The 23395-nt window shown below is 43.8% G+C and overlaps 1 protein-coding gene across 1 annotated transcript; it reads right to left on the bottom strand.

Annotated features, from left to right (window-relative positions):
- Positions 1-4522: 4522 nt before the first annotated feature.
- On the bottom strand, positions 4523-23187 carry LOC310964837 (semaphorin-5B-like; the record flags this gene model as incomplete). The annotated part of the gene is made up of 22 exons (XM_083938126.1): positions 23139-23187; positions 16990-17178; positions 15574-15673; positions 15375-15420; positions 14736-14798; positions 14552-14650; positions 13959-14172; positions 13583-13868; positions 13260-13395; positions 12477-12684; positions 12152-12359; positions 11343-11460; positions 10994-11178; positions 10686-10829; positions 10444-10591; positions 9178-9403; positions 8042-8263; positions 7782-7952; positions 6041-6190; positions 5664-5699; positions 4802-5013; positions 4523-4684 (listed from the first exon to the last, which is right to left on the bottom strand). The coding sequence occupies exons 2-22, from the start codon at positions 17132-17134 to the stop codon at positions 4523-4525; spliced, it is 3279 nt and encodes a 1092-aa protein (XP_083794252.1). The 5' UTR covers positions 17135-17178; positions 23139-23187.
- Positions 23188-23395: the final 208 nt, after the last annotated feature.

Below are 23395 nucleotides of genomic sequence, written 5' to 3' on the forward strand. Positions count from 1 at the left end.
GTAGCAGCTCTCCGTGTCTGAGCACTTTTATGAAGACGGTTAAACACATGAAAATGACCCAGTTTGTTTCATGGACTTATGTCTTCGTGATCAGTCTTCTCAGAGTGGATGTGGTGGATTAAGTTGTTTTTCTCTCTTTTTTAGGCATGTTAGCAGCAGTCGGTCCATTACTTTGGACCAGAAATGGTTATTTATCATGGTAGAGCATTATGTTTAGCGAGGTTTGTGATATTAGACAGTATAATTAGGAATTAGGTTGGGATCCACCCTCCAAAAAGACCCAAGGAGTGAAATCTGAAGGGAGATAGACTTTGTTGAGGGATTTTCTTAAGTGCATCTTCTATGCTATGTGTAATATTCATGGACTTTTGCTCCACTTGCTAAATGGTGGTGGTAGGAGGGGGGAAGACATTTGGATGAATAAATAAATAAATACAATGCCCAAGTGACCCAGTGGTTTTACCAGCAGAGGAACAATAAACACAGTGGTGAAGTCTGTTTAGAGCAAAAGCGTGAAAACTAACTTGATTCATTTTAAAAAGGTAGTTTAGAGGAGATCTGAAATCCTGTTTAGGATAACACCATCGATACTTTGTTCAACATCTGCATCACCTCCTGTAGAAATCACTCATATGCTATAACATATATAGAATATATGTGCCGATGTCGGTTATGGGGCCAAGAAAGCTAAGTGGTCTCCATGTGGGCACTCATCCTAACGTACCAAATGGGCTCCATGTGTCCAAGGAAAGGGACTTTGCTGAAGGTAAGGCCCTTTCGGATTATCTGTGCAAATTTAAATGATGAATGAGCTGCATCGTGGTTGATTTTTACATTTTTTCCTCCAATCACAGCCTCAACAATGACTGGACTCATTTAAATGAATGACTAAATAACAGTACAGGTGACGGTTTTAATGTTTTTTTTTTTGGTTACATCTGTTCAAACTGCCCTTCCCTCCACCAGGTGCTTTCTATTATTCATCGGTTTAGATCTCTTGACCTGCCCGCATGAAAAATAGAAGCACAATCACCATATAGAGGACAAAATGGTGGACTTAACCGGCACGCCTGTCTTCTCTCAACCAGCGTCAATTATTAAAGACGCGAGGGAAGCTGAGGGAGTAAAGTCAGTGAAAAAGAGCATCTTGTAACCTTCAACAGAGAAAAAAACACCTTGAACAACATCTGACAGGACAAAAACATGTAGGTGATGAACTCTTCATCTTTGGGTCCTTTTTGTTGCTTCTCAATTGTTAATACTGTTTCTTTTCTCCAAATCTTTGCAAGCTGTTGGAAAGTGCCATTAGAGGTACGGTAAATTAAACTGCTCTCGTGAAGTTCACATCCAAAATATTGAATTCAAAGATTGTGTAAACTACTGTGCAGCAGTTTTGTAACCTTTTCTGAAAAAGGTTGTGGTTGAGCTTTTAGCATGGATGAAGAAAATAATGGCACCAAAATTTGATTTCATCTCATCTCATCCTCTTATCCGGGGTCGGGTCTCGGGGGCAGCAGCTTAAGCAGGGGACCCCAAACTTCCCTTTCCCGGGCCACATTAACCAGCTCTAACTGGGGGATCCTGAGGCGTTCCCAGGCCAGTGTGGAGATCTAATCTCTACACCTGGTCCTGGGTCTTCCCCGAGGCCTCCTCCCAGCTGGACGTGCCTGGAACACCTCCCTAGGGAGGCGCCCAGGGTTCATCCTTACCAGATGATCCTGAACCACCTCAACTGGCTCCTTTCAACGCAAAGGAGCAGCGGCTCTACTCCGAGTTACTCACGGATGCTGAACTTCTCCCCCTCTCTCTAAGGGAGACTCCAGCCCCCCTCCTGACAAAACCCATTTCGGCCGCTTGTACCCGCGACCTCGTTCTTTGGGTCCTGACCCAGCTTTCATGACCACAGGTGAGGGTAGGAACCAAGATTGACCGGTAGATCGAGAGCTTTGCCTTCCGGCTCAGCTCTCTTTTATTCATCTTTTTTTCTTCTTTACAGTGTACATTATACAAAAATATAGAGTACCAAAAGTTCACAGTGTCCAAAAGGCAGTGTTAAGTCAAATTCACATCAATACAACAGCAGAAGTGTCTTTTGGGAGCAAAACAAATCCATAGGGATCCATTGAGAAAAGGTCTTTAAATACAAATCACAACCTTTCCTGTCACAGCACAGGGGGGAGGATGCCCCTTTAAAAGTGAACACGTCCATTGTCTCTGCCAATTACATATATTTGTACACTTTACACAAACATGTACTGTATGCATCAGGGTGTCAGTGCATGCAGTCACAAGCACCTGCACGTGAACACATATTACCAGGGCTGTTTGTTTCATGCTACATAAACACTGCAACGGTGAGAAACACCTGGATTCATTTCACAAGATATGCAATGTACATTTTACAGCGAGTGACATATTATTTGCAATGCTGTCCTGTTTTAATGGGACTTCTTTAGCGGGAGAGCTCGTGAAAGTGATTTACTTTACGTGTCTGTAATTTCAGAATGGTTTCCTGTAAAGAACGGTGTAATTTGGTACTAATTATAGGGAAAACTGAAATGGGGTTCAATCGTACACTTTAGTCAAATTTATGTAGTCAAGCATATTTAACATTCATGGAGAATAAAGATTCTAATATTGCTTTTGACTGAGCATTTCTACCACGGACAGTTCCCTATAATTTGCACCAAATCAGTTTTTTGTCAAGGATACTTTTTTATAAACTGTTCTAAAATCACTGACCTCTAAAAGAAAGCCACATGTGTAAATCACCGGGCAGCATGTCATACACGCATAATGCTTTCATAATCCACAGAAGTGTAAAAAACATGTTTATACAAGCACCAGTAAACACATAAAGACAGGCAGCACTTACACGCTCGTTCACATCTATGAGCAATTGAGAGAACGTTCACCTCACCTGCATGTGTTTGGACTGTGAGAGCCAAATAATGTGTTTTCGCCTAATTTACACATTATTAAAAACAAAGTTTATTTTATTGAATGGAAATCTCTGTTCTTACTGAACTTACTACATTGCTGCAGAACATTTGAAGTCTTATAGATATGCTCTTACCTTTGTTTCCCATTTATTTCAGTACACTATAAAACCAAAATGTAGAGACTTCCTTGAGCAAGTTAATCCGTCACACACTGTTGCGTTACTTTTTAGCGCATGGCACAGCAGTTGAAACGTGTGCGGCTGATTTACGGTGTGTTCATGCTCTGGTGAGAGGACAAAAAACAGGTATAGCTGTATTATATTTGGTGATTTTTGAACGATAACCTTAATGCACTAACATCAGGAAAAGTGTGACTGACAAAAAGAAATACCCCATATGCTTACAAAATCAAACCATTTTGTTTCAGCAGATACAAACGGCAACATCTGTGAACACACTTTCATTTTGAACAACGCACAGCACATAGTGAGGTGTCAGAGAAGTCCTCTTCAGTGTTGTTTCCAGTTGTGGATTCAGCTAAACGACTAAAAATTAAAGCAAATAAGCCAGTCAGTCTGTTCATTACTCCGCTTCATTCACACAGTGAAGGATCAAGTGTGGGGATGTTTCTAGCAACACGTCATTGTCTGTTTTCCGCAGATATCAGTCTTTTTTACAGTATCACTGAGTCCTCTGAAAATGAGGAAAAGGAAATTCCCCAAAACAATAACCAGCGGATGAGTCTCTTCTCAGTCTGAAAGGAAATCCAGGCAAGTGCACTGTCAGAGAAGTCTACCTGAAGGCCTGCAGCTCTGGGTCCTACCCGGCTCTCACACTGCCCTGAGCACAAACAGAGCGCCTCAGGGTGGGTGGAGTAAGAGGAAGGGGGGCACCTGTACTGTGGGTGCTAGTTTCATTGAGAGATAATAAAAAGCTGCTGTGTACCTCTTGTGTTGGTTGACATGGGCGAGCGTGTTCCTCTGCACTCGTGTCGTGGTGACTTGCATTGAAACAACAAGGACTGTGGAAAACACACACATACACATCTCCTTCGGGATGAGCGGCTCGTTGCCTCGTGCGACCGGTGTCACTTCTTCTTCTGCCTCAAACAAAACCGTACGTTGAAGAATGGGAGAACAACGAGCAGGACTTTGCAAGTGTGAAAATACAAGTACTTGAAAAACTCCTACGTGGAAAACTAAAGAGGTGAAGTCGTGCATGAATATTTAGCACAAAACAATGTATATGTAATACTGGTTGCACGTGGTTTATGCACTAAACCTGACACTTCTTTGCATGCTGCAGTAACTGATACATTATCTGCACATAATGTAATAATTGTGCAGGAAAAACTGTTGCTGCTGATTTCTTTTAAAGTCTAATTTTGAGTCTCTGAAACAATCTGCGTGGCGAGATATCACAAAAGATAAGTGTGATTTGAGTGAACCAAGCCACAACAATAGAAGGATTCGGTGTTTACTTTCTTGACCAACAGCCTCAGTCTATCAAAACCTTGGTGGTGGAGTCCGGGTGGGTGAAGTGGGTTGTTTTGTTGTTATTTTTTTGAGCCTGGCCTCCTCTCAGCTGTGCATGTAGGTCCTGCAGGGGGAGTCTGGATGGAAGTCGTACTTGCTCAGGCTGGGAGGGTAGTAGGTGGTGGTGAACATATTGCTGGACGGCAGCGGTGAGGAGAAGTGGTTGCACGTCTCGTCGTTCACGTGGAGATTGTTCTTGTTTAGCGTCTGTAGTGTGGACATCAAGAAAGTTTTTACCCTCAGATACATCCTCAAAAACAAGTTTGACTCTCCTCTATCTGTCCAAGAGTACAGGTATGTGATGCAACAATCAAACCAGCCCACCTTAAACTCCATGGGGATGTACTTCTCATTCTTTGGCGTGGCGTTGCCCTGCTTGTTGTAGGTGAGGTGGTTGGGTGTGCTGGGGTGGATGACCGCCGACTCTGCTGACGGTCGGTTCAGTTGGTGGCAGTAGGTGTAGGCCAGCGCTGACAGTAACGCTGCTGCAAAGAAGCTGGCTGAGCCCACAGCTACTAACTGGAACAAAGTAAAGGCTGCGAACAGAGCGGGAAGAAGAGGAGGAGAGAGGGCGACTCAGATTTCTTGTGTAAAGTGGAAGTGGAAATTACTGTTGACATTATAATTCATCCTCTGTGGACCTGAATATTCACATATTCATACCTTTAAGGACACATGCATAACCCTACCAAATATCTTTACAGTCCAGCCAGTAAATAATAAGATTTCTTCCCTTGCACTAAAGTCTCAGAGGGACAGACTACAGACCATTGTTGCCACCCTGAGCCCCTGCTGCCAGTGAGGCATGAGAGGAGGAACCTCCATCATACTGGCTGCTGTTTAACTTAATCAAAAGACCAATACCAACCCCACATTTTGCCCCATCCCATGTCGCACTAAAAAAAAGATGCCCAAAACAAAAGTCAATATGCCAGCAGCTGTGTAGTACAAATAAGGGGAAGAAGAAAGCCAATAACTTTGTAACTTTACAACAATACCTTCTGCAACATGTTCAGAGACTGCAATTTCTGACTGAAGGGACATTGATTTACTGTGGATGCTACGGTAGAGTGAAGGAATTTAACCAGCAGAAATGATGTGGGGAACTCAGGAGGTGTGTGTAAACTGGGGAATAAAGTACAACAATTTTGGACTTAAAAGAGACTTCACTTGTGTTTGCACTCACTTCCGCAGCTCTGGTCCTCCTGTCCGGGTAAAATAACTGCAGACAGACGGACGGAAATGAAAACAGAGAGGTAGAAAAAAACCATAATGAAGTAAAATCATTACCGCTCCAAAAGATCAAACAACAAAAATGACAAAACCAGTTAATTCCTCTCAAAGGCTCCACTGTTCTCGAGGTAGGCAGAATGCTGACATCTCCATTAATTCATCTTTTTCATTTCTACACAGAGTGAACAAGTCAGCATTTGCTGTGTCTGATTGAACTTTTGTATAACTCACACTGGATTTTTCCAGCTTTGTATCAGCAACAGCCTGAAGCAATCTATTATGTGCAACTCATTTTGGTCCAGCAATTCATTACCAAAAGCATGTGCTTACCCGGCACCTCGTGAGGCTGGCAAGGCCTGGACTGGGTGATGTTACCCTGGCAGAGACTGGCCTCAGCCTCCTGGTCCTCGGTACAGCGACGAGTGCGGTGCTGCAGACCCTCCTCATCACAGTCCCCCCACACTGTCCAGTCACCCCAATCTGATAACCACAGGGAAGACAGAAATACAGAAAGATTACTCAAAAATATGTTTTCTTCTTGTTCCTACAGTGGGATATTTGAGCTTCACTGTGCAGAAGGAGGCAACACGGTGGTTAGCACTGTCGCCTCACAGCAAGAAGGTTCCGGGTTTGCATCCCGGCTGGTGCCCTTCTGTGTGGAGTTTGCATGTTCTCCCTGTGTCTGTGTGGGTTTTCTCCGGTTCCCTCCCACAGTCCAAAGACATGCAGGTGTTAGGTTAATTGATCACTCTAAAATTGCCCGTAGGTGTGAATGGTTGTCTGTCTCTGTGCGTCTCAATGTGCCCTGCGATAGACTGCCGTCCTGTGTGCAGAAGGATGGATGTGCAGAGTTTGCATATTCCTAGATAATTTTCCCCATGACGTTACACATGTTACCATTTAAGGTATTCTTCTTCTAAGGAGTTCTTCTACACATAATGGCCCCATGCAGACTATTTGTATGTCTTAATAATCTGGAGAGACACAAACAGTTGTCTTTCTATCTCGGTAGTTTATCCCATCTCATCTTCAGCCTCTTATCCGGGGTCGGGTCGCAGGGCAGCAGCTCTAGCAGGGGACCCCAAACTTCCCTTTACCTAGGTATTTTATAATAATAAGACTTGAATTGGATTGCATATTCTGTACAGTAAACAAAGAAAATAGAAACACCATACACTGTAAAAGTTTGCATATGCTTCAGAGTTTACATGCTGTAAACGGTGATGGGATGTTCTTCTGCAGCCTTATCTTCTTTTCTTTTAGTTCCTGTGCCGCATCAGCACATCACTACAAAACAAAGTTAGATTCCTCCACTTCAAAAGAAAGCCCTCCAAATTAAAATGTACCAGAGTGTAATTGAATTATGTAAGCAGGCCCGATCCATGTCCGCTGTCTATGAAAGGAACCGCTGCAGGGGTTTTTGAGAACAGGAGAATTCAAGCAGCCACGAGAAGTCCCTTTATCTCCCGTGGAACTGAGTGACCACAGAGACCGTAACACAGAAACAGTCCCTGTGTGCACAGGCTGACAAATGTCGGCCAAAACGCGACATCAGTCATCATCAGTCAACAGCCAGCCACAGTTCAGCCTCCTTGTGCGATTCCTGGCTCTCCCTTTATACTGAACAAAAGCTTAAAGTAGATGAAAGGTTGATTGCACCAATTTTCTTTCCGTGTTTCTATTTTTTTTTTATTCGACAGACCAAAAGAATAAAAGGTTTTTCAGTTTTTTCTCTTTTCACTTTCTGACCTTTATCCAATGCATGCTGGGATGGGGAACAACAACAACCTCAGCCCAAATATTGATTCAAACCATGGGAGATTTCCCAACAGTGTCCGCACAAACAGACAGGGAGGGTGGAGGGAGTGTTTTACGCTGCAACAATTATGATAAATGACGATAAACTCGACAGCCCTTTGGAAACAAAGTGACAAAGTAATTTACAAAGCAAAACATCAGAAAAGAGATTAACACAGCAAATAGAGTTATAAAGAAAAAAAAGGGCATTTAAAATAACTAGAAATGAGCTTTCTGCCTTTTAACTTAGAAAACTTTCTATAGGCTCTGTTACCTTCACAGGCGTGTGTGTTACAGAGCGCCTCTTCAGTGTGCAGGCCGATACAGATGTCTCCTCCACTGGCAGGGGGAGGGTTGCTGCACGTCCGAGTCCTCTGGTAGTGTCCGCCCCCACAGCTGACAGAGCACTGGGACCAGGAGGACCAGCAAGACCAGGATCCACTCACTGGAACGCACACACATAATAAACTTTATTTCTATAAAGTTCATACTCTGCTAAAGCAACTGCACTGACGTTCAGAACAAAGCTGTTACCTGGGCAGGGCTGAGTGTTGCAGTCCTGATACTCCACCGGGGATCCTACGCAGGCGCTGGGGTTCGTCCTGCCCTCGGCGGTGGAGCAGAAACGTTTCCGGGTTCGGAAGCCTCTGGAGCACTGCTGAGAACAGCTGGACCACGTTTCCCACAATCCCCAGCGCACACCTTGGGGCTGGGATGGAGTTCGCCCGCTGGTCTTCACCAAGTCTTCAACCAGGGCTGCAAATACACAGACCACACCTTTTAAAATCTCTGTCACATGATGAGCAAGAATGGAGCGTTGAGAAAGAGAAGCAATCCTTCTGAATGAGTGAACGGCTCAGAAAACGTAAACTCAAGCTCAGACATGCCCCGCAGGATTTTATCTGTTCACTGCCAAAGTCCGCAGACAGACAGCCTGTTATGGAACATTAATTAGTGAGGCGTAATCTGGGCCTCGTTGAAAAATGAACTAGTTTTCTGTTCCACCGGCCACACATCCACCACAGAAAATGATTTCCATATGAATGAAGAATACTTCCTGAGGCTTTCAACGGGGACAGCAGAAATATTTCATTATGAGAGCAGCTACAGAACAAGAGATGAAACAATAAAATAACATTTTCACCTTGTCAGCTTTACCTCAGTTGCTAAACTGACATGATCTTATATTTTTTGTTTGTGTAAAGTTCCTTGAAAGCAAAGGAAAGTAAAAAGGAAATACACTCGTGCTTCACCGTGACGTTCACTGATGTTAAATCTGCTGATTTGTGTCTGCATACAGTTTGACTCCATCCTCCTTTTGATGAGAGCAGCTGTGTTTACTGTGGCAAACGTCCACCAGCAGCACTCTTTGAAGCCCAATCAGATGCACTTCATGCACTTCTATTCAGTAGGATTTTACAGATACAGTAAATGAGACTGGCTTAATATTTGTATAATCCAAAAACGAAGACTTATTCAACCCTAATGTTTTCCATTATATCCCCAGGTTAATGTGACATCTGGCTATATACCTGCAGTCAAGCAGGTAATGACACCACCAGCTGTGTTTCCATGGTAACGATCAAGAGCACCTAGAGAGTTGTGAACAAAGCTGTGGAGCAAGAAGTGAGCAGGTAACGAGTAGTTTTGCGGATCTTTCCAGTACTCACAGTCAGTCTGGCAGGCTCCAGATCCGTCATTGGGGCAGAACCGGGTCTCCATCTTCTTCTTGCCCAGCTGGAGCTGCTGAGGGTCGGGGAGCGGCGCCCGGCAGGTGTACCTGAATCTCTGCTCTTGCCTTGACCCATCTTGACTGACATTGACTGGCATCCAGGGGGTCCAGGGGGTGTTGCGGCGCACCTCAGGGCAGGCCTCCAGGTTGCAGGCTTTATACTCCTTAAAAAACAGGATGGAGGACGAATGTCACCTTAATGCAGATGAAACTTTGCTACTTCTGTCTGTTATTGCAGGTTTTCTTTATCACCCAAAGCCATATAATCCCACTGTTTTAGTAATTCATTATGAACAGCTTGCAGGGACACACAACAGACATACTGCAGCTCTTTCTGGAGGGACTTTATTGTGTGACTAATTACTGTGTTTAATGGGACTACTTAAACTCTTCTGGTGGCTGTGAAGAGGAAAAGCTTAAGCCTGCGGCATGGGAGGCTGCATCTCACTGCAGACACACAATGACTTCTTCTGGCTCCGTCGCGGGATCCAAGGAACTTGTTTGGCATTGTTTTTGGGTGAGAAGCCAGTGAGGGAGCCTGTTTTTTTGCAGCCACTACTACACTGCTATTGATCAGGGCTCCTGTGAGGAAGGAGGTGGACTCTTGGAGGGGCAGAGTAAACCTCTATGTGCGCGACACCCTCACTGTGAAAGCTTCCCACCAGCAGGTATAGAGAAGTAGCTGAAACACAGGGCAACATCAGTGGCTGGCAAACAGATTGGGGAGAAAAAAGCAGTCAGAGAATAAAGTCCCATAATCCAGAGGGCTACAATTACGCCGCACATTCATTCATGCTCTCACGGGGATTAATCTTTCATGTTAATAATCCAATAATCCGTCCCCCGGCAAGTAAAGCACCTATTATTTCAAATGTAACTTCTGCAGAGAAGCATGAATGAGAGGTGTGACTGCTTTATATAAATGTGACTTCACTCATTTATCCTGAAAACTTCATGACTTATTATTTTTTAGTAATATTGTGACAAATCAAAAAGATTTCACCATATGTATCTGACAGAATATACTAAAATATCTGTTATTGGCCAGGAAGATAAACACATACAGTACATATTAATATACTGTAGTAGCCGACAGTAGTCTACTTTGTTAATAAATACAAAATAGATCATTTTGGCTGATCACTTAATTCACCCGGTTCTAAACACCTCAGCATAATTTCCTTTGTTAACGAGCATTCAGTACCATGGAACATCCTGGACAGCTGTTGCCATTCTCGCAGGTTCTGGTCCTGGAGTGGACCCCGCCTCCACATTCAGCACTGCAGTGAGCCCAGGGGCCCCACGGCGTCCACAACACTGGCAGGGGACAGGGCTTCTTCTCATTGCACAGCCTGGAAACACGGAGACACTGAGGTCATTCTTATCTAAAGTGGTGATATGTGTTAACGTTTCTACCTCCCGGTGCAGAAACACATTCCTCCTCACCTCTCCTCTCGACCCTGGCCAACGCAGATTCGTCCACCGTGGCGAGGCGAGGGGTTGTTGCAGGACCGCTGCCTCACTTCAAATCCGATTCCACAGCTGCTGCTGCACTGGCCCCACGAAGACCAGGGAGTCCAGCCCCCATTCCTGAGGAGCAAAATCAGGAACCCATGAATATTTCCAGCAGTTGTTAGTAACAACAAAACTTATGAGCCACATATTTCACAATTAACTCTGGTGAGATACCGATGGATGATAAAGTACTGTATTGATTTAACTATGTTATTAATATCTGCCAAAAGAGACTGCACCTGGAGCAGTTTGCCACCTGGATAGTTGGGCCTTTACATTCAACCCCACCACATCGGGCCAGAGGTCCGTCACACAAGCGGGACCGACACACGCAGCTGCTGATGGAGCCCTCGCCGTCATCGTGGTTACAAGGTTGCCACGGCGCCCAGGGACCAAAGCCGCCATCCTGTGTCAGGTTCCTCACCTCCAGAGAGGATTTAAGGGGATTGGTTTATGGTATTATTACTCAATAAACAGCTGTGTGATCAACACTTGATAATTAAATGTGAAATTAATTTCTAGATTATGAGATTTCTGACAATAAAGTGTGTGTGTGTGTGTGTGCGTGTGTGTGTGTGTGTCTCTTACTGGGCACTCAGTGATGTTCTGAGTCCACTGGTTCATGTTGGAGCTCTCCTCGATGGTGGTGCAGCTCTTCTGTTTGTGATCCCAGCCGCAGTAAGGGTCCCGAGCTTCCATGCAGTGACTAACAAGAGTGCAGAAAATGAGTCAGTAATTACTGCAGTTGCAAAATGATCAAGTTTCTCTGTGATACAGTGGTCTGCAGTCTGCACATTTCTACAGCTCATGCTCTTGTGTGTTATAATTGTTTCCTGTGTATTGAAGGACCTCGAGTGTGATTCACGTAGCATGGCTGCTAGATAATATTTTACAAGGTCGTCAACATATTTTAGTAGCGTCAACAAACTCAAATGCCTACTTATGTAATGTCTGCTGCTGACTGTTCACTGGGCTCTTAACATAATCATCTTTGTCAGCTTTTATTGCTCCTTTCAGAATCGGCCACCCACTTGTGTGCGGCACAAAGTTCATTAATCTTTTTAAGTGTTCTCAAGTCAAGTTTGTTTGCCCCCCTCACCAGCAGCAGGAGCAGCAGCAGTACCTCATCCAGATTTAAACTTTTACCAAATGATCCATGGCAAAGATTGGATTTATCACTAGTTTCCTTCCATTCAGATCAATTATAAAACAAAATCAAAGGTTTAGATAGATAGATAGATAGATAGATAGATAGATAGATAGATAACTTTATTTATCCCCGAGTGGAAATTAGGTACACAAATCTGCTTCTTATTATCCGAAAGTCCCGTCCAGTTTTTCAGGAAGAAATATCTGTAAAATCCTATTTGATGCTGCAGAGATGAGGCTCAACATACCGTTCAGTTGGATAGCTGGAGCAGCGCTCTAACGGGATCTTCACCAGCCTGTCATCGAGCCCAACAATCAGAGATCTGTCACTGTGGAGGATTTGCAGGCTCTTGATTGGTCTGATCTGCCCTGGAGGGAGGGGCCTGAGCTCCTCTAGGTAGCAGCCCTGAAGGCTTTTATTGGTGGTGGAGAGAGCTTTGAGGATGGTGCCGTATTCTGATTGGTGCACAAAAAGAAAAGTTTTTACTTATCTGCTCTCTTCATTTAATGTTCTCAGCATTGTTAAATCAGCAACACAATGCTCCTTTTTTTATATTTGTCCCTGTCGCTCACCAGTGCCGATGTACATGACATGGTAGAGGGTGTCTTGTCCCTGCACGATGTCCACCACCATCTTGGAGAAGCGCAGGTTGTCCTGAGTGAGCAGAGGGTTGATGGTGATCGGCTGGACCACGTCATTCATGAGGAAGAGTCGCTGGGCGTCCTGGAGGCTGCGCTCTGTCAGGTTCCCCCCGGGGCCTCCTTCCTCCAGTGTGCCACACTGAGGGATTAGTGTCAGGTGTTAACAACGCAGGCAGGTGGGTTTTTAAAAGCAGGTTTCTTTTTTAACAAAACACTCCAGCAGCTAATTGGGCTAATTAGTATACCTTCAACCTGGGAGCAAGAGCTGGAAACATGTGTGATGGTGTTCATTTGACTTGTAAATGCTGGTGTAACTGAGAACATTGATGGAGACGTTTGAATAGGATGTCATTCAGAGCTTCATGAATGTTTTAGCCTTTCTTTGCGGGTTCTTTTCTTGTTTTTTTTTTGCTTAAAATCAAACTTTCTTTCATGAGAAATATCATTATGAGCTGCCAGCACTGACAGCACATGTATATGTTAAATAAATGCAAATCTGAAATAAAAGAAATAGCATGTGAATGCATATGAAATGCAGAGATGTTGGGAATCTCAACAAAACCATGGAGCTGAACTAGAATTTTCTTTGTACTTCTCTGTAATAATCTGTGTACCTGGAACACCAATGATGGGAAATCATGGATGACAGAACTTACTATTCTCAAATAAGTAAAACCTCTTTGTGCATCCAGTTTGTTCAAATACGTGAGTTACCTGAAAATTGGGTATGGGGTTTGGGGTGGAGAGCCAGGCAGTGCGGGGGTTCTCCTGGTAGCGAAAGGGTCCATTGAAGGCCTGGGTGATGGCGCTCAGATTGAAGGCACAGACAGCAGAAGCTGATATACTGTTCCTGAAGGAGGGAAGACGTGATCACAGTCAGATCAGTAAGTAATCAGTAAGTATGAGTGGGCCTGGAGAGTTTCCAAAATGCTCTTCAGGATACAGCACCTTTCAAGGATACGTAGTTCTTTGAAACAGCGTTATAATACTGGCTGGTGGTATTTTCAATAAAAACATATCAGCATAGTCTGACTCACACATTCGTGGTGAAGATGCCGTAGATCAGGTCCTGCTCCGGTAAGTAAAAAGTGCTCTGCAGCTCATTGTAGTAAAAGGGGATTTCTCCAGAGCGTGAGCAGTTGAGTCGGGCCTTCATGAAGGTGGTCCAGGTGTCCTCCAAAAGGAAACGTCCGCCCATGTCGTTCTTGCAGACCCGGGCCACGCGAGAGAACACTATCTTACCACAGTCGTTTTCAACTGCGGTTTCTCTCAGGAAGAAGTAGGCGAACCGGCCGATCTCGTAAACAGACAGGAAATGAGGCTCTAAAAGACACAAGAGGAGGAAATTCAACATCGCCACTAATAGAGGCACGGGTCGATATGACAGATAAACCAGTGGGGTGCTTTGTTTACCATTGAGCCATTTGGAGTTGTACTGGGCGGTGCGCAGTGGCGGCATGTTCCCCAGGCTCCTGTAGATGACCGGGTCACGTCCTGAGAAGTCGATGACTGTGGCAGCGTACAATTCTCCCCTCTCTGTTACCATGGCGGTGGAGTTGTGGCGTGGGTCGTAAGGACATCGGGCTACACCGTTCACTGTGTCCAACACCTGACTGATGTTACCAATCTGTGTGAACAGGTGTAAACACAACTGAGTTCACAACAAACAGAATGTGCTGCTTCTGCTTTTTAGTATTCAGTTTGCGTTGCAGGCTGCAAATGACATTTTCTTTACTTAAGTTTTGTGTTGCGTCTTCAAAAAATAAATCTATTATTTGTATTAACAGTTTTCAGGTTCATAAAGCCAACAAAACAAATTATTTATGGGCATGCATCCCAAAGAAGATCCTGCTTTTCGGGGCCGGAATGATGTGTCGATTAATCGATCCAGAAAGTGATCAAGCACAAATGCTTCAAGTTTTCTGTGAAGATTGAGTTGTAAATATAAAATTAAATAAATCTAGCAGGTTTCATCACATCCCACGATGACAAACTGCTGTACGAACCGGCCTGGTTATGCAGACTGGGGTGAAAGCATTGGTCCCACACGTGAAGAGCGTCCTCCCACTTATCAACAAAACCCGGATGTAGTTTTGGCACTCCTCCTGCAGACAAACACACCGCAGCTTTGTTGTTAAAAAGTGATAATTTCAAGAGAACAAAGACCTATATTATGACACGACACACTACCTCAGACTTCCCCTTGCTCTGACATGAGCGCCTCGTGTCTTCATCAGGCGCCCATTCTGTCGCCTGAGGAACCAAAACAGAAATATTTTGGTTTCTTTAAACGAGCGTCTCAGCACAGACAGTAGTTTAGGTACATGCACTTTATGCAACATGTAATAAGTAAATCAGAAAACACACACATAGGACATTTGTGCAAAATGAAAAGCAATAGTTTCACATTTTGGTAAAAACAAAACCACATTTTTACTCTTTGGAAGGCAGATTTTGTTTCCTTTGGACAGGCTAGCTGTTTCCCCCTGCTTCCAGTCTTTATGCTAAGCTAAGCTAACCTGCTGCTGGCTCCAGCTACTTATATTCAGCATACAGACACAAGAGCAGCATTGAGCTTCTCTCAACAAGTCTTAAAACATATTCCTTTAAGCAAAAACACTACCACTGATTTCAAATATTCTATAAATATTGGAATAATTGTTGAATATGTGATTTTTTAACATGCAACTAGTGTCTTTAAAATGTATCGAATATTGTTTTGTTCATTTTTTAAGAATTTAAAATGTTAAAAGTCTGAAAAAGAAAAGTAATTGAGACATGTCACATCTCTGTATCATAAGCTACGTCCACATTAAGCTTTTGGCTCACCTGGATGAGAGAGGCGTTGCTCAAACTCAGTCTGAAGAGGAAGTTTCTGTCAAAGACATGTTTCATGTTAGAGGTGAAGCAGCAGAAGCACGCACACACACACACACACACACACACACACACACTGACACTGACACACACACGCACACACACACACGCTGACTGGTGTTTGAGTGTTGTTTGTGCTTTAAAGTGTCACCTTGCTCCCACAATGAGCTGGTTTCTGCTCAGGTCCAGTGCCAGCTGGGAGAAATCCTTCACTCCTGGATGAGTGAACTCTGACATCCACGCCCTCAACGCTGCAAGAACAACAGGATGAGGCAACAAACGAGAGGAGAAAAAGTAAGCGCAGAGCCATAATATGAAGTGCGTGGGAACCCTTCTCCGCCAAATGGCACCTGGCTCGCAGCTAAGCCCTCTGAGTTCCTACTAATGTGTCACATTTCTCTCCAGTGAATCACCTGATCCTGCAGCCAGACAGCTCCACAACCTCCCGTGAGCCTCGGAACCTGCTGCCTGAATGGAGGCTTCAACACTTTACGCACCAAGGATGCAGATTTGATATGAATTCTTTTGGTGCAGAACATAATTAGAGGCAGGAGATCTGACAAACAATCCCAAAATATAACAATTTATGGGAAACTCGAGACAGAGATTGATATTTATTCAGGAGCGGTTTCATTCCCTGCATTTTATTTGTCTGACTTTATTTCATTTGCACCGTTGAAATGAAATCAGTTTCACCTTGTAAAGCATCTTTTTATGAAAGATGCCTCGTAAATAAAGTTTATTACTGGATCATAATAGATGCAATGAGACGTACTTGATGGTCTTGATTTAAGACTTCCACCCAGGCAGGATGACAGCTCGCTAAAACTGAACAATAAACAAGTCGCTGGCTGTTTCACGTCATCTTTAAGGTCGTGTGAACAAACTATATAAAGTGCAACAAATGAATCCAACAAATGCAACAGAGCTACTGTTGTCTGAGTGAACACTGGGTCCTTTTATTGGACGGCCAGCCTGTGGGACAAATGTATCCAAAACAATAACAGCGCGGTTTGCCAGCTGAACACTTTGAGCTGAATGGAAGCTGACGTCCTGTCAAAATAAGAGCATCAAAGGCCCTTTCACAGTTGTTAGACAGCTGAAGAAGAACATTTAATGAGGCCATACTGTAGACATTTAAACATTTATTCATTTAATATAGATCTAAATAAAGACTATTAGACTTACATTATTACATTATTACTATTACTTTATTATAAAACTTACCTCCCTGCATTCTGCCAGGCACTGGTTTAGAATGGTTTTTATTTTATTCACTTATTTTACAGTATTTATGTGTTAAAATTGTTTTATTTTACTGTTACTATTTTACATTTTTTTATCCCTCTTATTGATTTTACTTGTTCTTTTTTAAATCTATTTTATTACTTTCATAATTTTTTTTTATCTAGCTTACATTGGTCTCTCATTTATTGTTTTTGTCACATGTCACGGATTCACACTTGGTTAACGAGCTGATTATTTTAAATGATGTTGCTACTGAAACATATATCACACATTAAATAGTGTGGACACGTCCCTGTGTAACTGATGTTGACACACTCACCTTGGTAAGACACAACCGGATGCTCCTTTCTACTGCACTCTGCTGGTTTGATGTGAGGCTGCTGGGACAGACACACGGACGAACAGATGACCAGCACGAGGCCGCAGGGGGAGAGGGCCCATGCCCCCCACCCTGACGTAACCATAGTTACAACCACATCCAGTCTTTTATCAGGTCCTCAGGAAACGCCTGTTGGAGCGAGGGAGGAGGAGACGAAACAAATGAATCTTTTTTGGTTTTTAATGTTATTTTTTGGCAGTTTTTCAAGCATTTTATCATATTGGACAGACAGCTAATGGGGTGAGACATGCAGCAAAGGGCCACAGGTCGGAGTCGAACCTGTGGCCGCTGCCTTGAGGACCTTCTTCTTGAATCTTATGATGCATTACTCTTAAAATCCATATACAACTGTACACTAAACAGTACTTCTACACACCCTGCTTTGCTCCCGGCGTGCCTGTCTGTCTATCTAAATTAGTTTTGCTAGTCCCCCGTACTCTGTCTGTCTACTCTGGGTGTCCAGCCCCTCAGTGTCAGCAGGACTCGGTCATGGCTAATTCACCTCAAAAGACCTGAACCGCCAAACTCTCTCTAATGCCGACTCTCAAACCGAGGGTGCCATCAACAGAGATCTTTATGACGGAGGAGACCTATTCAGTGCTGACCTGGGCCCAGAGCCAAACGCGGTGTGTGAACTTTGCTCTGTGAGCCACATGAAGGGTCTTTGTGTCTACATCAAAACCCATTATTGTACGTCAAATCTGCTCAAAGATGATTCGCTGATGATGACCATCATAGCAAAGGCCCTTTTTCATAAAGAGAGTCGCAGAAATGCTTGCTGGTGATTCAGGCTGCACCCTGCCAGCGCCTTGTTGGTCTTTCTTTCCAACATTTATTCATGATGTCAAACAACCTGCAGTGAAGAGCTGAGCAAGCAATCTGACAAGTCCCCTCAGTGATGCCAAATAACTTCAACAATGAGGCCAACAGGTAAAATACAGCCAGCAAATGGAGCTCTTTTCTCACCACTGTGTCAACATACAGACAGCCAGGTCAGAAAGACAACTTTACTGCTATTTCTAGTGCACACTTTGATGACCAATTTGAAGGATTGACTGGTTTAAAATTGCATAATCTTACACCCATTTACGCAGTTTGAAATGTTGCATTTTGAGCTACAGTTGAGCAGATTTGTTAAGCTTATCCCGCTCTCCTTTAACCCTTAGACCGGCTTCATTGCAGCTGCTCTGCAGAATAGGGGCGGTAAATGTCTGCCTGTCTAACTGCTCACCAGGAAGACTGAATGTGGCGGAGGGTTTTCAACCTGCTGGGTCTGACATTGCTGCTTAATGAAGCGGCAGAAGCAGAGCCCTCACCGCTGGCCTCGCTTTTGTCATGTGGCCCTGCTCCTCTCGCCGCGCAAAGGCCGGCCAGTGAGAGGCCTAGTGTTCTGGGACTTTTCTATTCAGCACAATAAGGGGGAGCAGCAGCGGACGTCAGTCAGATTCTTCAGGGGCAGTCGTAAATGTTCAAATGTAGATTCCCACTCTGTGATCGGCCTTAGCTGAAGACGGAGATTGTGTGCTTATTTGAACAAGTCCTCATACCTAAATGAAAAAAAGCTATAGGTGATATACAGGTACATACTATAAAGTCTACCAAGGAGACTTAAATTCCTCCAAATGTGGCTTGAGCGATCCTCAATGAGCTTTGACTACTTTCTAAAACACAGTCCAGATTATATTAGATTTGGGAGGGAAAGTAATGTTGACGGAAAAGTAGGAAGTAATGCGGAAAAACCCTGGAGCTACGAGTGTGTCAGAACATTCATTCATTCATGTAGCTGCCCGTGTTGGAAAAACACCATAAGGCCTTAACAACCTGTGAGGAGATTAGAAATACAGAGTCTCCGATTCATGTGACCTGTATGTGTTTGGACTCTGGGAGGAAATCTACAGGAACACGGAGCCAACATGTGACCTCCACACAGAGAGGAACGCTGCCAAGATTTTAACTGTTTAACAGCCACCATGCATGAAAATCAAAACGTGGCTTCACTGTACCAATAAAGCAAATATGACACGTGTGTACTTTATCTTTAAGCATCTAGCAGCTTCACCTCTGCTACAGTGCCATTACAGTCATTCCCCGGCTGCAATGACAGAGACGCAGAGAGCGCAGATGCATAAACACTGAACAATCAGAGCCGACTGGGCTTTTTCATGAGGGGGTCTTAAAGAGACAGGCGCTAAAACAGAGCGTTTCAGACAGAGGGTGAACACAGGTATATTCAGACTGTATGAGAGAAGTGATGTGTTTTTGAACATCAAAGTATGTAAACATGTCCTGAAAATGAGCATAATCTGGGACCTTTCATGATTAACAACAGCATGCTTCTCGGCCTCTCACAACACTGGACTGAGTGTGTGCATACCTCATAAAATGTTTCCTTGCAAGCAGTAACAACATTATAATAATAATATAATTGCTTTGCAAATTTTTGAGAATGCAAATACAACATTGCACCACACCATACTGGAATATGCATCTGCACCTCAGTTAGAATGTCTTCCAGAAATGAAAATGAGTTGTGTTGACCAAAGCCATGATAAACAGAATTGGCCCTTAAAGTCATTAAATGTGTCCCTTCTCTGCAGGAGGGTCTGTCGTTCATCACGTCTGGAGCTCCTGAAACAAAAGCAGCTCACTGCTAACTTTCTTTAAAACCCATGCCCATACATAGATAGTTCTCCTGCCCTCATATTTCACTTTGACATTTATCACTAGCATGCTATTCGTTGCAGTTTCTTCACTTAAAAATACACAAGCCCTGTATGTTGAAAGTGTTAAACTAATCCCTCTATGCATAAACATTAAATTGCACTACTTCAGCCAATATTTACATTGTGAGGTTACATGTATCTACAGATGTTGGCCAGTTCGACCAAAAGGGTGATTTGTCTGACTGATGCGAAATGATCCAGTGATCCACGAGCAAAAAAACAACAGAGAGTGAAAAAATAAAACAGGCTTCCTGTTAATCATCTCACTACATAACTGCTAATGCTGCACAGGTTAATGGCAGAACTAGCTGCAGCCTCCAGAGCCTCCTGTGTTTGGACAGCGCAGTGGTGTTCCTGCAGCACTTCATTACAGCTGGACAAAGTTTACACGCTGCAGAGGTTTGTGTCAGACTCCATTTTTCTTTCAGAATGTGTGCAGCCATTTGTAGCGAGCTCACAAAATGAAAGTAGCATGGATCTTGAGTATTTTTTTGTTGTCGTGAGCCTCCCTTCTTTATTTCAAGAACTTTCTATTCAAGCACTCTCGGCTTTTCCTTCAGACAAACCGAAGCATTTCAGTCTTTTCGGCGGCCAAAGCGATGGCCCTCCCATGGTGTGTGTCACTTGGATACCTTCAAACCCCCGCGTATATACACACGAAAGGGTTGATCGGTTGGAGTGGAGAGTGAAGCAGGGATGAACCTCTTTTTTCCCATACTGACACTGTGAAGGTGCTGTATCTTATTGTGTCGGGATGAGTAAAAACCACTGCAGTCATTTCTCACAAAACAGCTATTATAGGGAATTATATGTCGTGCTCTGACAACAAAAGATGCACACAAGACTTTGAAAATGCTGAATAAGACTTCCAGCGGGATTACACAGGCTCCAGAATAAGCATGCAGAGCGTACGTGTTAAGTGAGCTTGTGACGAATCTTCTTTACTGGGGTGATATATGATGGGGAAATTAATTACAAGTCATTATTTCCTCGTTCGGAAGCCTCGTAATTTGTTCCTCCATGGTACCAAAAATAAAAGGAGGGGGTTCCGCGTTTGACCTTTGTACATCAGCCTCTTGTCTAAACTCTTTTGTACTTGGACTTCATCCAAATATCATTAAAAGAAACAGTGAATCCCTCTCCGCCGCCTCCCTGCACCGAACGACCTGGGACTCCAAACTCACAAAACAACAGCTGCCACAAGAATAAAACCTCTGAAAATCTCCCACTATCACAGCTCTATCACCTTCCGAGCAGTAATATTAATTCCCGATGAAATCAGGTCAGTTGTAGCACGCGGATACTGAGAGGGCATCCGAAGTCTCTCCATCAAAATATTCAGAGAGGACCATTTCCGAGGCAGTGTTCTCAGCTCCTTCCTACGGGGGTGAATGGCCTCTCTGTGCAACCTGCCAACTATCTGCCAATGGCCGCTCTCTTTTACAAGTGAATGGACTGAGTTTAGCCACAGTTAAAAGACACACTAACGTGCCATGGCCGCGCCACAATGGCCGCTCGGGTAATTTGCCAAACCTAATGATGCCGGTTTGGCCCCGGCTAGAGGAGGTAGAGAGCAGGAATCCTAAAGAGGCACACAGCTGCACTGATCCCTCTCTTCCTATCTCCCCTCTCTCATCTGTGTCTCTCTCTGTGCTCTTATCATGAACTCCATTTCTTTTGCTTTCTGGAAAAAAAAGACACAAGTAGGGCGTTTAAACTTCTGCGTCCTCTGAAAACACTCCACTAGCCAGACATTAGATAGACACAACTGCCTGCCCAACCATTTCTTACAACATCTACCTGCCCAGCACCAAACGGCAGACAGACACAGTTGGGGAATCAAACGTGGGCTATAGAAATACAGTTGACCTGAATAGCTTGTTGGGTTTTGCTTGTTGAGCGAGTCAAAAACTAGCTAAAACTAAAATCTATTTGATGACACGCAGAGACTATAAATCCTCTTGACATGGAGGGAAGGCAGTAGGAAAGCACCGATGCAGTTCAACAAGATAAATGCATGCATATGATCGGACTGAGAGCCACATAAACACCACATTTACACCATAATCACAGTAAAAACAGTGTTATTAGCAGATCAGATGATGGACATATGATGAGAACCCGTCTATCTCCATGACAACTGACAGTGAGACGAGGTTTAAAGCCCTGAAAAGGCTACCAAGTTCACAACTGTACAATAAGCTTCACCAAGGTAGTATGATGCATAGCTATTGCATTGGATTTGATTAGTTTATACAATACTTTCCACCCCTGGAGGAGGTCAGATATTCATGGTATTATGTTTAAGTTCATGTTATTTTAACGCTGAACTGCAGAATACAAATTATTGGTCTGTTTTTTTTCCTGCTGGCCAGATACAAAACAGATAACTAAGACTCTAGTTGTATCTTTGAAACTCTTGGGGGACTAACAGGACTATTAGCATTATAATGATAAATAAATAGCATCTAATTAATGCAGCTGTCACGGAGAAGGCTCTAATCAAATCTATTTCTTATTACAGACTAGAATGTGTGAAGATAATTATGATACCTAGTATTTTCCTGTAATGGCCTCACTCTCCATAGAAATACCATAAAAAAGAATAACCCATTAAGTCAACCTTGACTCCATGAGTCATCCCATCAACTACAAAGGGTGTTAGCCCTGTTTCTGGCAAGTCTTTGGGGGTGAAAGGGAGAGAACCACTGTCATTTGTAAATACAAATTGCCAGTTACTAGCTGCTTCTGGGCCGATATATTCATCAGTATCCCAAAAACGTTGGGGTTTCAATCAGAGAAACATGTGGCTCTTGCTTGACAAAAGGCCAATTGCTCATCTATATAACAGTCATGCTCAAAAGGATCACACCAATTCAGACGTAATTTTAGGATCCAGACTGGGGCTATTGATTCTCTGTCTCCCCCTGCTTTTTCTCCTAGACCATCCCCGTGCCAATTTTCCTGCCTCTGACAGAACAAAGGAAATATTCACTTCAAATAACCCCCAGTGTGGACACACGTCAATCCATGCAACATGTAGTCTGCGCAGGGAGACACAGAGAAATGTGCGCTGAGGATGGGAACGAAAAAGGGAGGAGTGGGTGAGTTAGGGGTCCGGGGGGGGGGGGTCGGGGGGGTGACGTTATAGATGATTAAAGGAGAAATTAGCCTGCAGAGTGAAAAAAGACAGACAGGCAAAAAAAAAAAAAACAGCCACAAAAAAAAGTGGGCGACTTAGACACAAAGACAGAACGGACAACACAAAAGAATAAGTAATTGCACTGAAACAGCCAACCTCCACTTGGGATGCATGAATACACCCCCTGCACACAGGGATATACAGGAAGAAAAAAATAAACTTACTTGTTCACCATCACCAAACTGATCCGGGAGACAAACGGGTGGCACAGATCCTTCACATGGTGAGAGAGAAAGAGGTTTGAGAAACAAGAGAGAGCGAGAACTTGTTACACATCGACACACAGCGGCACGCTGACCAGAGTGTGTGCAGGGGAGGCGGAGGGGGGAGCAAAGGGGTGTGTGATGGGGGGGCAAAGCATTCCTGTTTGTGCAGAGCAAACTTAACTCTGAATAGAGCGGGATGTCTGCCCCGAGTGAGT

This window comes from Echiichthys vipera, assembly GCF_963691815.1.
Source record: "Echiichthys vipera genome assembly, chromosome: 23".
NCBI classification, from domain to species: Eukaryota; Metazoa; Chordata; class Actinopteri; order Perciformes; family Trachinidae; genus Echiichthys; species Echiichthys vipera.